General features: G+C 34.7%; 1 protein-coding gene across 1 annotated transcript; it reads right to left on the bottom strand.

The window, feature by feature from the left end:
• Window positions 1–2267: 2267 nt before the first annotated feature.
• Window positions 2268–16290, bottom strand: LOC105565564 (xanthine dehydrogenase/oxidase-like). The gene is made up of 19 exons (XM_012018868.1): window positions 16067–16290; window positions 11067–11164; window positions 10552–10601; window positions 10015–10195; window positions 9677–9808; window positions 9141–9297; window positions 8733–8946; window positions 7638–8164; window positions 7260–7557; window positions 6438–6956; window positions 6015–6198; window positions 5478–5774; window positions 4886–5321; window positions 4494–4622; window positions 4279–4409; window positions 3488–3746; window positions 3267–3363; window positions 2806–2916; window positions 2268–2596 (listed from the first exon to the last, which is right to left on the bottom strand). Exons 2-19 carry the CDS (start codon window positions 11078–11080, stop codon window positions 2529–2531), a joined length of 3804 nt encoding a protein of 1267 aa, XP_011874258.1. The 5' UTR covers window positions 11081–11164; window positions 16067–16290; the 3' UTR covers window positions 2268–2528.
• Window positions 16291–16501: the final 211 nt, after the last annotated feature.

Raw genomic sequence — 16501 nt, 5'->3', positions numbered from 1 at the left:
AAAGAGAGAGAGAGAGAGAGAGAGAGAGAGAGAGAGAGAGAGAGAGAGAGAGAGAGAGAGAGATTTAAGAAGACTTTCTTTCTCTGTCTTACATCATCGTAAAAGAAAAGAAACATGCCTGCGCCTCCTTTGTCACGATGGTGAGACAGAGAAAGAAAGTCTTCTTAAATCTTCTCTGTCTCTCTCTTCACAAGCTTCAACTTATTCAATGGGATGCTCAGTCTATATTTATTATGTCTATGGGTTAAAGTGTCCCAAGTATATATTCATGTATTCTTATCAAATAATTGTAATAATATTCTTCATTGTCATAATATCCCTAGTTTGTAACAAAATTGTGTTTTATCGCGATAAATGCGCAAAGGTCCTTGGAATTATATTGCAATGTAATGTATAGTTTAGTGTAACAACAATGACAACGTATATACCTAGGCACGTGGTAAAAATTATGTATCACATATGAAAAGAAGGATCGTGACAAAATTTTAGTGTTTTTAAAAACTTTGTTCTTTATCATACTAACGAACAATAAACATGTCATTTCTTTCTCTCTTGGTCGATATTTTATCAGCGTAAAACAAAAAATATATAAATGCATATATCACTCGCAATACATGTTTAGGTAGAAGTTAAAGTTAGTGTGAAAATACTCAAACATAAAATTTTTGTAAAATATGCAGCGATGTCTATAAAAATTAGATCTAATGTTACAATAGCATTATAATAATCATGTTGTTACGATAATTGATAAAAAATATTTGAAAGTAGTCCCTCACTGTCTGGGAGGCAAACAAACACATTTTACACTTGACAATATGTGACTATTATAATACTACTACTATAATATTATAATACTATTATAATACTACTACTGTAATACTATTTTATCATTAGATCCAATTTACACTGCTGCATGTTTTGCAATAATTTTAACCTGTAACGAAATGTGTATTGCAAGCGATTAAAAAAATCGTTTAATCCATTTTAGTTTTTTATAATTTTAATTACTACCATTAATTATTGTCACTTAATATTTGTGTTTTCTTTATCCAACATTTGCGAAATGCAACTGTGCAATTTCTCTGTTGCTACACTCATATCCGTTGCCGATCGCTATTCGCACAAAACAGGAATTCACGGCCATTGTCCTGCGCTTAATTTCCGCAGCTACCCTTGTTCTCGTGGCACATCGCTTTTGTGCCCCGGAATTTCGCATAATCACGAATGTAGACGTGAAGGATATGCTAATCGATGTTTATCCTGATGCTGGAAGCGATTTGGCAATCACAAAATTAAGATAGAAGTTAGAATTGTCTCCTGCACCATACAAATAACTCTTTTGTTTCTAAAGCTCGCTATTATAATTATGGTTTTATAATCAAATTTGTAGTATAATTAAAATTATAGTATAATTAAATTTTGCAATTGAATATGGTAATTTTTGTCATAATAAGTTTTATTGTTTCTAAGATAGTTTCTAACATTATAATTAGATTTTTATTATAAACGTGAATTCTCGAATTTCTTTACTATCATAATTTAAATTATTTTATTTTTTCGAAATATTTCTCATTTACTGAATATATTGTGTAATTTCTACATTATATGTAAATAATATGTACCGATTTTTAGGATTCCATAAATAGTGAAGTTAAAATGGTTTTTTCTATGTCTGGAATAAGACACAAATTTTTGCATGCGTGTCAAAATAAACAATTTGTAATGGATTAAACACTTTATATTAAAATACTTAACATAAATTTATTATGTATGAATGTAAAAATTGAAAAAAAGAAAAAGGTTTACGTGGCATATATTTTTTTCGCGTGAAAGGCAGCGTAGATAACGTTATTTCGAATGGAATGTTACACGAATGGTACGCATGGTACGGAAAAAGAATTTTATTGCGGGAGTCTTTTTTCTCATTTTGCGGCATAAACGGTTCGGTATACTTTACGGATTAATTAATTTTGCGAATTAAACTTTTCAGCGTGCTTTAATCTCGTTTCACATTTCATTGCTTTGTTCCCTTTTCCTACGTTTTAGACACAATAAACGTCGGATTAATGTTTTTACTATAATAAAAATCATTACTGTACATTGTTGAGAACAGGATAAAAATTTATATTGGAAAAATGACTGTATATACAATACAACACATTTTACAGTGTGTTATTATTTATATTAATACAATACCTTTTATAGTGTATTATTATTTATATTAATTATATATTGCAGACATTATTGTTTTCCCTGTAGCACATCAGTAGTGTTATGTAAAGAGCATTTATTAACAATGTTTACTACAAAACAAAGTTTTATCTTAGTTGTGTTTAATACCTAATTAACTAAATCATCTTAGTCCTGTTATACTCTAGAATATTTTGTATTAACAACAGATAGGTGAAAAAATTGTGTCGCATAGAACATCTACACTTATTCTAACTAAAAAGTAATCAAAAAATTGAACAACAATAAGCATAAAATTTAATTTCATCACCAGTTAAGTTGCAAATCCTAGTTTGCTTTTAAAGTACCATTTTCTCCTTGCTGGTTAAACTTTTTAGGATTATAAGTTCATTAGTGTACGGTGAATCTGCAAAAATCATGAACAATATATGAGTATGTTTATTATAATAACACATATCATAAGAGATTTTACGGACTGTGTGAAAGAGAACAGAAAGAGAGAGAGAGAGAGAGAGATATGCACAAATTAATGCAAACCGTAAAAGTGAATAATTTCTTCTACACGTGTATTATCAACTACACGAATTTATTTATATCTATACTTTTAAGACTTACCTAATTGGTACCATACATCCTTATTTCCTGCCTCTGCCCTAGCGGAGTTCAACGCATAACGTATCGCGATCGGAATTACACAACTCATGCAAAGTGGTGGTTCACCAGTTGCTGTAAAAATTTTTCAGGATTAATAAACATCGATTTGTTAATCTTGTTCAGACCTGGCACCTCTTATATTTGCATTCCTTATTTTAATTCATAAAGAAATTCCCAAGATAAATTGTGAACTTTAAATTCTTTAATTATAAATAATTACGTGATTTTTTACTTAGTGCATTTTAATGCAATTATAATATTAATTATTAAAACTAAGAAATTCCTTAAAGCATTTACGTGCGTTTTAAAATTCTTGCGAAGAGATTATTCAAATATTCTCGTACGGTCACAGAGGAAATATTCAGCTCTTTAATAATATGGTAAACAGGCATTCGAATACAAAAATTGATACAATATCTCACCTTTTGAACGCAGAACACCAGATGTGTTGACCGAGTTCTTACGCAAATATATGCGGAAGTCCTCAGGGATATCCTTCACTCCTGGAGGTTTATAATTCTACGATGAAAATAGAATGTTTTAACTAATTTAATCATTTGTGTCTAGTACAATATCAGTGAAACGGAAAAATGGTATATCATCGCGTTATTAGCTTCCTCACAACTGAATGAAAATAATTTACCCAGGTTCTGTCATTTGTTAATACTCCTGTTTTAGGATCGTACACCAGATCTTCAGAAGTCCAGTAGCCTATTCCCATTACGAAAGCTCCTTCCACCTGGCCAACGTCGATTTCCGGATTCAAGCTTATCCCGGCGTCTTCAACCAAGTCGACCCTTCTGACAATGTGCTGGCCGGTTAACAGATCGATCTCTACTTCAGCAATAGTAACACCGTAAATGGAGTAAGGTTTGATCGTGTCATCCAGAGCAGCCGCGTACCTAGAGGTAAGTGTAAACATCATGATTTATGGAATGGATTAAACCAAATTGAAATCACTACGGTATCAATATTGTTCAAATTCAGAATGTGTAGTGTAATATGACTAAATTCGTATCAGATACCAAATACGGATCAAAAATTGAATGAGTCGCTAAAAAAAGCGACATTTTAAAGTAATTTACTTTACTTTTGCTCTTTTATATACAATATTTACAACTTTATGCTATATTGTCGATATCATAAAAGGCATCGTCGCGTTTTTATGTTGCTTATTAGCGACTCATCGAATTGTTGATCCGCATTTGGTATTTAATCCGAATTTGGTAATCTTACCCTAGATGAGATATTTAACCTGCACGATTTATTACAACTACCAATTCTTACAAAAAATATGATAAATACATATGCGATTCAAATAGAAAACCAGAACGATATTTGTAGAAATACATCAAACTGGAGGACAAAATATTTACGGGGTATGAAAAATTATTATTACATTAGTGCATTAAACGTGACTTAAATAATGCTCACATATGACGCGCGCATAAATCAATATCCTTTAGATACGCTGCAAAAACTAGTTCCTTCCAGCTTGGATTGTTCATATCTTTTTTTATCGGTTCGAGTCTTTTCAGGATTTGTTTGCAAGCTTGAATCGTGGCCTAAAATCAACACGCTCGGTTAATAATAAATTCGTTAGGCGTCACGTCACTCTTCGTCGGGGGCGAACTAAATTGAGTTCTTACATATGCAGAGGCCTCGCTAGTAATACTGCCTCCCGTAACCGTATTGTTGGGTGTTATTATAGTATTTGTTGGTTTAACGCTAACCAAATCTACATCGATACCCAAAGTGTAGGCCGCTACTTGAGCAACCTAAAAAGAATATTATTTTTATATAAATAGGAGCAAAATACAAGCAATTAATTAATCGTATGCCAACAATAGGTGACTCATAAAAATGTACAACGGTTGTCGAAATGAAATTATGAACGTAAACTGAAATCTTCCTTCCGAAACGTTCCTACGATTTTATTTAATTGAGTTTGATAAAATCATTAATTATCATAAAAATAATTTTAAAAAATTTATTAAATTTAATAAGATTAATTGGGAAGTAATCTTCATTTACAACGTACCTTGGTATTTATACCTTGGCCACATTCAATGCCACCGTGCGTCACGCAAACCGTACCATCACGAGCGCAAACGGACACCATAGCATTAAACTGACCGAAATATTGGAATGGATATTTCATTGGTACCAGGGCGATGCCCTTTTTCTTCCAGCGATTTTCATTGTTGAACGTCTCAACGGCCCGCTTTCGCTTCTCGTAATCGGCCGATTTCGACAAATCCTTTATCATGGGTTCTAACGCGGCCTTATCCACATCGTTCATATTCGCCAATCTGACTTTTAGCGGATCCTTGTTCGTCACTTTCGCGATGTGTTCCATTATATGTTCGATTATGGCTACTCCTTCCGTGGATCCTGGTGCTCGACAGTATGTGTTTGACGGTAAATCGGTTCGGACTTCGAATCCATTGATGGTCCAGTTGTCGTTGACGTAACAACTGTAAATATTTATAGCAATTGTTAACGCGTGCAAACTTGAAAAATTAATAAAATTAATAAATCCGATAAGACACAACGCCACGTTATTAGTGGGTGGTCTTTCAGAGTCACTATATATATTGCTAATTGTAAACTGCTAAATTTTCGATACATACTTAACCATGTGATGTACTGTAACGAAAGCGTGAGGATCGTTGAAGTTGATGCCGCAGTTGCCCCAGTGTTTCGAGTCAAAGTATTGAATAACTCCCTCATCATCTATCCCAACTTCGTATTCTTGACGCGTAGCAACTCTTTTGCCCTGCGCTTGCATATTGCTCTCGATAGTCGAGATTAATCGCGCTGGGCGATTCAGTTTGTGACATACCAGCGCGCAGGTACATGAGAATAACGCGTTCCGCGAGATTTTCGCTCCGTATCCACCGCCGATTCGTCTCACTTGGACATTGATACTACAATGAAGATTAAATTCCTGCCATTATTATGGTAATTTAATTCACAAATTGTATTTCTATTAATCTGACCAATAGGGTAATATTAAATATTTCAAAATAGAATTCCAGTATGTTGTTGTACTTAAATTTTTTAGAGAGAATTTGAGCATATATTCCGGCACAATGTATTGACATATAGTTATTATAATTATTAGGTAATATTCTCCCAGAGACAATCGTGAGATATTAATGAATTACCTGTTATTTTTAACGCCAAGACAATTCGCGATTGATACTTGAATGAGATCCGGCCATTGCGATGTTGGATAGACGTCCATACCATCTTCTACGGGAATACAAACGCAGGACTGAGTTTCCATAGTGTAGTGATATTGGCTGCCGCAAGTGAAAACGCCTTTTATCGTTTGTTTAACATTCTTTCCTGTGAAAAAAAACAGAAAATGTTTATAAAAAGATTGCTTTTTATATTCTAAAAGATTTTTTTATTACATAATTTCTGTACAAATCTACTGATTAGCAGTTATTTTGACGATGTTGCAACAATGCAGATAATATAATTTCTCTAATTATATTTGCAATTGTTTTTATTTCTTTTTCTGAAATAATCATATTCGAAAGTTTTTAATTCTATCGTCTATCTCAAGCATTACTGTTTTCTACCTTTCGTCTTCGCTGGAACGCTCATGCTGTGCATAAATCTGGTCTCGTCCTTGGAGGCGAGCGCATCCTCAATAGTTATCACCGGCTTCCTCTTTAGAGTCTCGCTATATTTGATCTCCACTAATTTTGCGGCTTCATTAGCAAGATTATGTGTCTCGGCGGCAATCACACCGACCACCTGACCGGAATAGAGAACGTCCTTTTCGGCGAACAACAACTCGTCATTTATCAGCATTATCAGCTGACTGTCGGCTGAGATGGACAAATTCTTGCCGGGTATGTCCTTGGCGGAGAAAAACGCCACTACACCCTTCATAGCAAGTGCCTTGCTCGCATCTATGCTATCTATTTTGCCATTGCCGACTTTCGTAAGTACGAGAGCACAGAATACTTCTCCAGGATACGGTGGTAGGTCGTTGCAATACTGAGCCTCGCCCGATGTTTGCTGGATCGCCTCCATCTTCACGATAGGTTTGTTCACCGGCCATACATTTTTGTCCGTGTCATAGTCCTGTGTGCCTGTAATTCGATTTTTTCAATTTAAATAATCAGTTGAAACGTCTCACAATTTTTCCAAAGCAAATCGAATATATACTTTGCTATTTTTTTAGCATAATCGTTTTCTAAAGACGAATTGCAATATTCGATTTGAAATCATAAAATTTCGCAAGACAAGTTCGTAAAACGAGACGATTAACGTTACTGACATACGTAGTAGCTGGTAGCTAAGAAAAGAAGGCGAATTTAAATCTTCGACGACACAGGAATACTTAAAGAAACAAAGATATATTCTCAAAAATCTGACGGTTACTTCATGCCTACCTGAAGAGAGATCTCGCTTTAACAGGGGACCTCCGCTGCGAAGTTTCGAATTCACATTCTCCGGTTTGATGCTCAAGACAAATTTATAGAATAATCCTTCGGCAAGAGTCTTGCGGAATTCCGGCGAATAATCCGGCAGCACATAATCGGGTTGCAGTTCGTTATGCAACGTTTCCAAAGCTGTCTTCAGCACTTGCTTGTCGAGGATAGATTTACCTACTAGCAGTTGCTCTGTGTTCTTTGCGTGCAGAAAATGCTCATTGATGCCGCCGAAGATGATGTTAGGTTTCTCCAGCACCTTCCCGTGAAATATCGCAAATATGCTGAACGAGTGAGTAATACTAATGTAAATCGAATAATTCGAAAGGATTTCGTTACCTTGCCGCCTCCGTCGAGTTTGAAGAGAAAGCCGGCGTTGATGTGAGCGTGAGCGTTCTGGGCCCTAGGCATGATCTTGTAGGATCTGTATTCGTAATCGTTGGATAACGCCGGCAGCACTACGCTGTAGATGATCTTGTGGCGCATATCTGTCTTCAAGAAATCCTGCAGCATCATACTCTTTTTGGCACCCGGTGCCTCGAGGATATGTATTTGGGTACCGGCCGTCTCCAGCATCAAGAACAAATCGGACGGGAACTCGTGGTGCGCGTGCTTGATCATCAGATTGCCGGCGATGCTGCCGATGTTACGCACCGGCACGCTGGCAATCAGATCGATATGATGGGCCAGGTGACGCAAATACTTGAACCCGACCTCGGATGAATACTTTTGAAAGGTCTCCATCGCCGTGGTGAGAGATACGTTTCCGCCCAGGGTCAGTGACTCTTTAGTCTTTTCGATGCGACGCAAATCGGGGATGTCGTTTATATCGATGCGAAGATCGTGTTTGTCCGCCCGATAAACACCTGTAGATTATATTCTCGGTATTATGTACTTTTTTTTTATTCAGATTTGCAACAAAGGGAATTATTCAATATTGATTTCTACTTTTGTTAATTAAAATTACACAGAATTCTGCAAATTTATTTTAATACCGCGCGTTTGGCATCACGGTATCGCTATTATTCGAGCGGAAAGATTATTTATTGAATGGAAATAATGAATATACAGAATGTTTTATATCCATGGCACCGTATTATTTTTTAACGATACATTTAAGAGTTGAAAAAATAACGTGGCACAATAATTTTGATTCTATATTTATATAATAGAAATGTACATTCCATTTAAATATCAAAATCCTTGTCATAAAGTAAACATTGATTTGTAGGTAAAAAAACATTCATTTGATTGCATTTCTAAAAAAGAGATATATAATATAATATATCATAAATGCTTCATTGAGGAATCATATTATTTTTTAAAGAATTTTAATAGATCTATAAAAGTTATTAAATTGCCACGTATATATTTTTTATTTTACATTTTTTGTATTGATTTGTTCCTATATCATTCACGTTGGGGGCAAATTACCATGTGCTGTATTTCCGCCGTGTAATATATATGTTGCCTTCGGTTTCTGTTGAAATACCGCAAATAGGTTTTCGATTGAATAAACTTTATAGAATTCCGAGTCCTCCAACTTTATATCCAACGTATCCGTCTTCCCATCTTTGAAATGTTTATTGTCGCAAGTGCCTTTACACGGCATTCCACTTTTCGGGCAGGTTTTGATTTTGTAGATCTCCTGCAAAGTTCGTCATTGTATTTATGATGACATTTATGTGATACGAGAGTTGTCCATAATATCAATATGCAGGAGATACAGTTGTACACATAAAACAGAATTGTGTATGAAAAGATAATATTTCAACAAGATAGTAATTCGGGAATACAAGAATGAGACTTTTACGGATGAAATGAAATATTTCACGCAAGCACCTCAATGTCGCGAATATCCTTCGCCAGTGATGGAGTTGCGTCACTGGCAAATCCCTTGAACGTATCCAAAATCGGGCGATAGCCTGTACAACGACAGATGTTACTACCGAAGGAATTTTCAACTTCCTGCATAGTTACTTTCTTGTTTTGCAGAAGGCTGAAAATAATAAATTGCATTTTTGAATTGAAAATAATATATTAACATTATGCATACATTACATCTTATTTACATATTCTTAGGCATTTACATGTTTTTAGGCAACAGTTTATTAAGTGTAAAATATGTTCACTTTCGCACACTGTTATTCATATATACAGTTTTAATTTATGATTTGCTTATACATTATTTGGTAACCGATCGTTTTGACTGATGACTTATTTGCTAATTTTTCTCGGACATTATCGGTTGCGCGTGAAAAAGTTTATCACAGGTTTACGTCAAAAGTTTGAAAAAGATTTGTAGATTTAAAATTGTATTATTTCTTTAATGTGGCAATTTTATAATTATTTTTTAATAATTTCTATACCGTACATACCTGTAAAGATTCATTACCATGCCAGGAGAGCAATATCCACATTGCGAGCCATTTTTCCCAGCGAGTGCAGCTTGAATCGGGTGATAACCATCTAGCCTATTTCCTATGCCTTCAATCGTGTGAATCGACCATCTGCGAATTTGTTTGCGAATACGCACACTATATAATACTAATATAATCCTAATGAAATTAAAAGAACTAAAATATCTAAATTATGATAGAAGAAACTTAAACAAAAGATTACTTTCTAACGGGAAAAGGCGTGTAACGTCGTAAAATAAATCTTTGTTTCTTTAACGTGAAATTGGAGTGTAATTTATCGATTGATGCACGCATACCCCTCGCAGATTAATATCGGCACCAGGCAGGAATTCACAGCTATTGTCTCGCCCTTGATTTCCGCAGCCACGATACAGGCGCCGCAGCCACCCTCGTGGCACATAGCTTTTGTGCCGCGGAGTTTCGCATAGTCGCGAATATAGACGTTGAGGGACGTGTCGGCCGGTATGTCCCCCGATACTAGAAGCGATATGGCCATTGTAAAGTCGAAACGATAACCATAATTCATAAAACGCAGACACGAAGCTTGTTGTATCAACTTTAATTTCGCGACGCTTTAAAAGTCCCTCGTCATAATTAAATCTTTACAATTGAACGTTAAAGCTTCCGCCGTCGTAATTACATTTTCGTAACTGAATGTAATAGTTTCTGCCGACGCAACTACGTTTTCCTACTTTATGTAATTATATTATATGCATGCAATTAAATTCTGTGGTTTCTACCGTTGTGTAATTAAAATTATTTAATTTGTTACTTAATAGAATTGCAACTTTTCGTCTTTAACTATATTATCTATAATATTAAAGAATACATACTTGTATATGATTTTCCATTTATGGTAAAATCAATGGATTTTCCGGTATCCCTGCAACGAAGTGCAGATTAGTTTAAATGGAACGTTAACATTATTGTTAATCGAGGTGGTATAGATATGTGATAGGATATATTGCCTTTCTTATGCCATAATCATTAACGTGCAATCATTAACATGCAAGTTTGAAGTAAACACTGAAGATCAAGCTTTACTTCAAACACTTATATTTAACTCTTTAACTGTTTAAATATTTTACTATTTTGTGAAAATTTTGGTTTCAACATAAGAGAAACATTAGAAGAAATATTTTTATATACTTTTTATTTGCACTTTTTTCACAATATAAACGTTAGATAAATATGTTAATGGTTATTTATCGTAACATTTTCATCTTAAAGTATATGTCAAGTGTGCTTCCGGAAATAGATAATGCAGCTGTACACAATTTTTTTTATTGTGCACGTACGTGTATAAGTCGTGTATCATGAATTATTTATAGCGATAATGAAAACTTACATTATCTTTGGCATCTTTGCATGTAACTGTACCAATGTACGCACTGATAATCCTTTGTCCACCGATATGCACACGACTCTTATCAGATATATGTGCGCCTTTTAAAATATCAAGAAAGGAAAATTATCAGATATCATAATTTCTTTTTGTTTCACGTGAAGCAACAGTTATAGCAGCAACGATGAGGTCGTGCAAGCTAAATGTCGATGCACAAGAAGGATAAGAAGCTAAATAATTGACAAATAAGCTCATAGATGTGTTCACGTTTATTTAAATGTTAGCGCATATTGAGCGAAATGATTTTTTCACGGCCTTTAAATGAAAAAGTAATAACATTTTACATTGGGCACATACGCGTGTGATGCATAATTGAAATCCATCACTTGAATAAGTGTGAATTTTTTAGTATGCGGCAGTGGAACGTATAGATATGAGTACAGGTACGAGGTATATTTCTGTCTTAGATGCAAATTCGTTATAAAGACGATATTCGTGGGACAGTAAATGGGAGTCGTATTTTTATTGCTTGACATTTTTCCGTAGCTGAAAAAACGGAGTCGAGAGAAAGATTCTTTCATCTACCGACTATTTCGGGACAAATTGTAGGATTTATAGATATTCAAACAACAAGTATGATATAAGTATGATACGTATTACGAAATATGCTGTTTACGTAGATAATACGTTACGTAGTAACACGCAAGACATCTCGTGCTCAACTAGCTGATCTATTATTGCTATCTAAATGTAATACATATTACGAAATTAGAACTCATATTTTTTGCCATCGTTACATTTTTGCATGGTGTATCTCTTTGTAAAGCTCAAGTTAAAACCGAGGAAGTTTTGATAGTGATTTATTGCCGTAAACAGCAGATTAACACGCGAGATTAACGCGACACTGGAGGATAAGAATATTAATGAGAACTTGTTGCCTCAGGCCGTAGGCTTATGCAGCATTTTGTGAGATATATCCACAGTAGAAAGATAACAAAAGGTATTTACAAGATTGCATGCAGTTGCGAATATGATTTAATGCTGCGTAGCAGTCTACAAATCATTATATAATCACCGTGTAACTTCGCGTATCTCGCACGAGAGAAGAAACGTTTAAAGTCATACACACGTTCTGTGTACATAACAATATATTTTTTAATATACAGGGTGTACTAAAATCACCGGATATCCTTTTAATCACAGATTCTTTAGAAAATTTCAAGACGAAAATTCTAATACAAAAATGTCGAGGCTGTACAAATTTTTAAATAATAAGAGATTATATTTCACAAATGATAGGTCTGAGATTTCGCGCGCTCAGACATGGCGACATGACAAATGATAAAAGTGTTTATATGAATGTGTTTTTGACACAGTAACAATTAACTTTCATGGTAACTGATATTTATCCATCACTTTGACAGCTGCAACACTTTGAAGTTACAACACGTTGCAAATTTCTACTTGAATTAAATAAGAAGGACGATATTTGTAGGGACACTTTTATCATTTGTCATGTCGCCGTCCATGAGCGCGCGAATTCTCAGGCCTATCATTTGTGAAATATACTCGCTTATTATTTAAAAACTATTATAGCCTCGACATTTTTGTATTAGAATTTTTGTCTTGAAATTTTCTAAAGAATCTGTGATTAAAAGGATATCCGGTGATTTTGGTACACCCTGTATAATAGAATAATATAGAAATAGAAAGAGAAATTAATTAGTTACATAGAGATAAACAGAAAAAGCGGCAATAAAACGGAGATTCGGGAAATAAAAAAATTATATAATACTGTAAAATCTAGGTGAATAAAAAATCAATAAAAAAGGAACAGGTTAACGATTCGTCGAATTGTACCGCAATGTGGCTGTTTATTTTTTTTTATAATTGCCCAAACTACTTTTTCTTCTTCTTTCTCTTAAATTAGGCTTGAGCCTGTCTTTCTACACGTGTGCCTAAAATATCCTTACGACGTTTTTAAGTCCTATTTTAGATATGCATGTCTAAATAACGGATTTCTTAAAACCAAAACTAGGAAATAAGAAAAGATACAGAATGATGAATCAAACCGAGAATTTATGGACGCTGTGCGTGGATGAGCAACTAGAAGAATTTTTCAATCTGAGAATAAAAGGATAGATACACGTGAAAAAGGATATCTGAAATTGAAGATTTTTCGTGTAGTATGACGACCGAGTGATATTTTCGATGCGAATCTATGTAGCATAACCGAACATGCAATCTAACAAGTTTACATAATCATACTTCCATTGCGAGATTATTTATGTCCCGCGATCGTACGATCAATAATTGCTGATGTCATTAACAAATGACAGAACAATTTGTCCTTTCTAAGATTTCATGCTCTTTTCCAAGCAATGATTTAATGCTCGTTTTTTATGCTTCTCTGTCATCGGCGTACCGTCATTAGCAATGAACCTTGTTTTTCACCAGCCTTGTTTAACACGCCGTATGCAATCACATTTCGTAACATTAATGTATTCAGGTTCATGAATAACGTGGTTGTTACGCGCTGAAATACTACGCCAAAGATCATAATGCTAAGATATGCCGACAACTCACATCCGCGCACGACGTTTAATCTCTACTTGACTGAGTAATTTTGTAACGTAATCGTAACTAAGCATCAATGTTTAAGCGCACTGCGAGGAGCGTAATTTAAAATAAGCTCGTGGAAGCTTATTTTGTGATACATTTCGCAATCTTAATTTGGAAAGCCGGAAATTGATTTGGCAATTTATTGCTCTTTGCTCGTTTATTATTTATTAACCTTGTGGAACTAAGCTTTATTGGGATTATATTGTACTATGGAAGGTGAATTTTGATAAACTTATTTTCTCTAACTGAAAAAAAGAATTAACATTTCCTTATATTTACTATGTGGAAAAGATATATGCACAATTACTATGTATTACAGTTACAAATTATTAAAATATTAGTTAAAAGTTTTTAAAACAGTCTTTGATACAAATTTATACTGTATTCGTTTAATTAACTTCACCAATAATGCAGCTACAATTTCTTTTAATCCCTTGTTTTATATCGAGGCTAATGCAAGACGATACAATTCTACGAAGAATCGAAGACAATCAATCACTTGTCTTCTATTTTTTTAGTTCAAGAGTAAAAGACATTTGTTTCTTGGGAGCAATGTTTTTTTCCTTTATTGTATCTACTACAACAAAAAGTATGGAATATTTTAATTGCATTCGTTCAATATTGTACAGGTCTTTTTTATCTTCTACGAACTGGGGCATAGATACGAGCGTTAAATAATTAAACTGTATAAAAAATTGATACTACTATATCGACCATTTTAATGTTCGATGCTAGAAATATAGAAAAAGTATTGATATACATAAATAACTGAAATATATGAATTCGTTGGAGTTATTTCACTTTCTGGTAGCTCTTTTTGTTATCGGCGCGATAAAAGAAGATATAAGAAAAATATCAGAAGACTGTTAGAAAAGGCAGGAAAGAGGCTGGAACGACGATTCGTGTCATAGATTATATTTTATAATCCGGACTTCAAAGAGACAATTACATTTAAATGTGAAAAGTACGCTTTTTACCTATGCTGTCACTGTTTTGTTACCGTTTAGTTTTTTTACAGTATTTCATACCGGTTGCACATGTTGTGGCAAATATCGACGTTTCGACGTTCCTGACCTAAATCATACTCGAGCAGTCAATTTCATTTGTGATTTTTCTTGCCCGTCAATTCTAATATTTCTGTTACTTTAACTGTTTAGCCGCAATTGTAGAATATGCGTTGACGTTAATTTTAACATAATGACGCGAAGTGTCATCGTAAACAATTGTCTTACAATTAGAGTTTTCAGTAAAAAATGAATGTTGCGTAGTTCTGTTGCGAGATTCTTTATTTTTATAACAAACGTAAGACTTCTTTATTATACAAAAGTGCATTGCCGGAGATAGAAAAAAATATTGACAAAACAATGCAGGATCGTTTCTTTCTTCATTGATACTTTATGATTTTGTTACCGATAGTAAATGTCGGACGATTATTTTAGAGACGCAAGCGTCATTATGAGAAACATATATCTTTTATGTAAATTTCTAACAATAAGATTTCATTGAGTTTCATCGAGATTGCATATTTTCTCAGTCGATCGTTTCAAGACGGTTAAAAAAATACAGATGTCATGTAAGAGGCGAGAAATCGGATGTCTCTATTCACGTAACATGTATTCAAACGTGCACTCAGCAATGTTGCATAAAAATCGCTGATGTCATCATTATGCAACAGGATGACATATGGGTGTAACTACGTTTATTTTTTACATCTTTCTATCTCACGCAAGCAAGCTTCGTGATAAAGCAGTAAAAAAAAATAGACACGTAAGGTTAAAACGATTGCGGAGGAATTAAACACGTTGCAAGACAACTTGTGCGACACTTAATTGTACGAACTCTATTCTGCAATCGGAACTTGGTTTAAATTTTGGTGTGTCTCCTTATGTAAGAATCTTATGAACACACAGTCGAGAAGAATAGTTAAAAACAGAGGAGTTGAAAACAGAAGAGAGAAAAAAGATATATTCAAGGGACGTCTTGAATAATGTCACATTAAAATGTACAGCGTAACACTGAAAGGCCTGACATCGTCACAATGAGGATCAAGTAACTTTATTAAAATTAACTGCTGCAGCGAAAGGGGATTGCTCGCAAATTCCTTCTCTGCGGCACGGATAATATTACTGTGACTCTGCGAAAAACGCTTTCTATTTTTAAAGCTGGTTATTACAATTTTACAAGTTGGTTATCACAGTTTCAACACGTTAAAACCATTATAATTTCAATCGCGAAGATTGTCTCGCGATTACGGAGATTCCGAAGAAATTATCACGGCGCTCTACGGCTCAGATCGTGCCGTTTAACGACCTCGACGAAGCAATCGAGCGTGATAAACGAGTTGCACAATAGAGAAAGCACCGAGATAATTCTTGACCTACCCCAAGTTACTGACGGTTGAACCCATAACAGTTGATTGCCGAAAGTCCAGATACAGTCACGTCACCGATTAATTCTGTGGTGATGATCCAAGGTTAATTAGGGTAAACAAAAACTGTATAACTTTGTCGGAGCCAAGTTGCAGCACGAACGAACGTGGCACACTACGAGATCTTTGGTACTTGTATTCACCGATCCTACTCCGCTCACATTTATAATATCGCGCCGCATAACAGAGCACGCTCGCTAGTACCCCTTCCATATCGCTGACAAAATAGTAGGAGTACGGCGATTATCGTGTCACATAGGACATTTCAATTATATCGGATTACCCGCGATCTAATCGTCGCGTTTCAGAGCCACGTCGCGCTCTCGCGTATCCAAAAGGGAAAGGAAGTAAAGGGCGTAACGTTGCCCTTTTGTCGCGCTCGCGTGCA

Source organism: Vollenhovia emeryi, unplaced genomic scaffold, assembly GCF_000949405.1.
Source record: "Vollenhovia emeryi isolate VEMERY1.0 unplaced genomic scaffold, V.emery_V1.0 DF939151.1, whole genome shotgun sequence".
NCBI lineage: Eukaryota > Metazoa > Arthropoda > Insecta > Hymenoptera > Formicidae > Vollenhovia > Vollenhovia emeryi.
Note: the sequence above shows the minus strand (reverse complement) of the source record. Positions and strands in the feature narration are given on the sequence as shown.

Excerpts from the sequence above, each read along its gene's own strand:
- LOC105565564 (XM_012018868.1), bottom strand. Across the intron at positions 5,775-6,014 it reads CTTGGCGTTAAAAATAACAG|TATCAATGTCCAAGTGAGAC; the intron begins GTAATTCATTAA and ends TCTTCATTGTAG. Across the intron at positions 2,597-2,805 it reads GGATGTATGGTACCAATTAG|ATTCACCGTACACTAATGAA; the intron begins GTAAGTCTTAAA and ends TGATTTTTGCAG.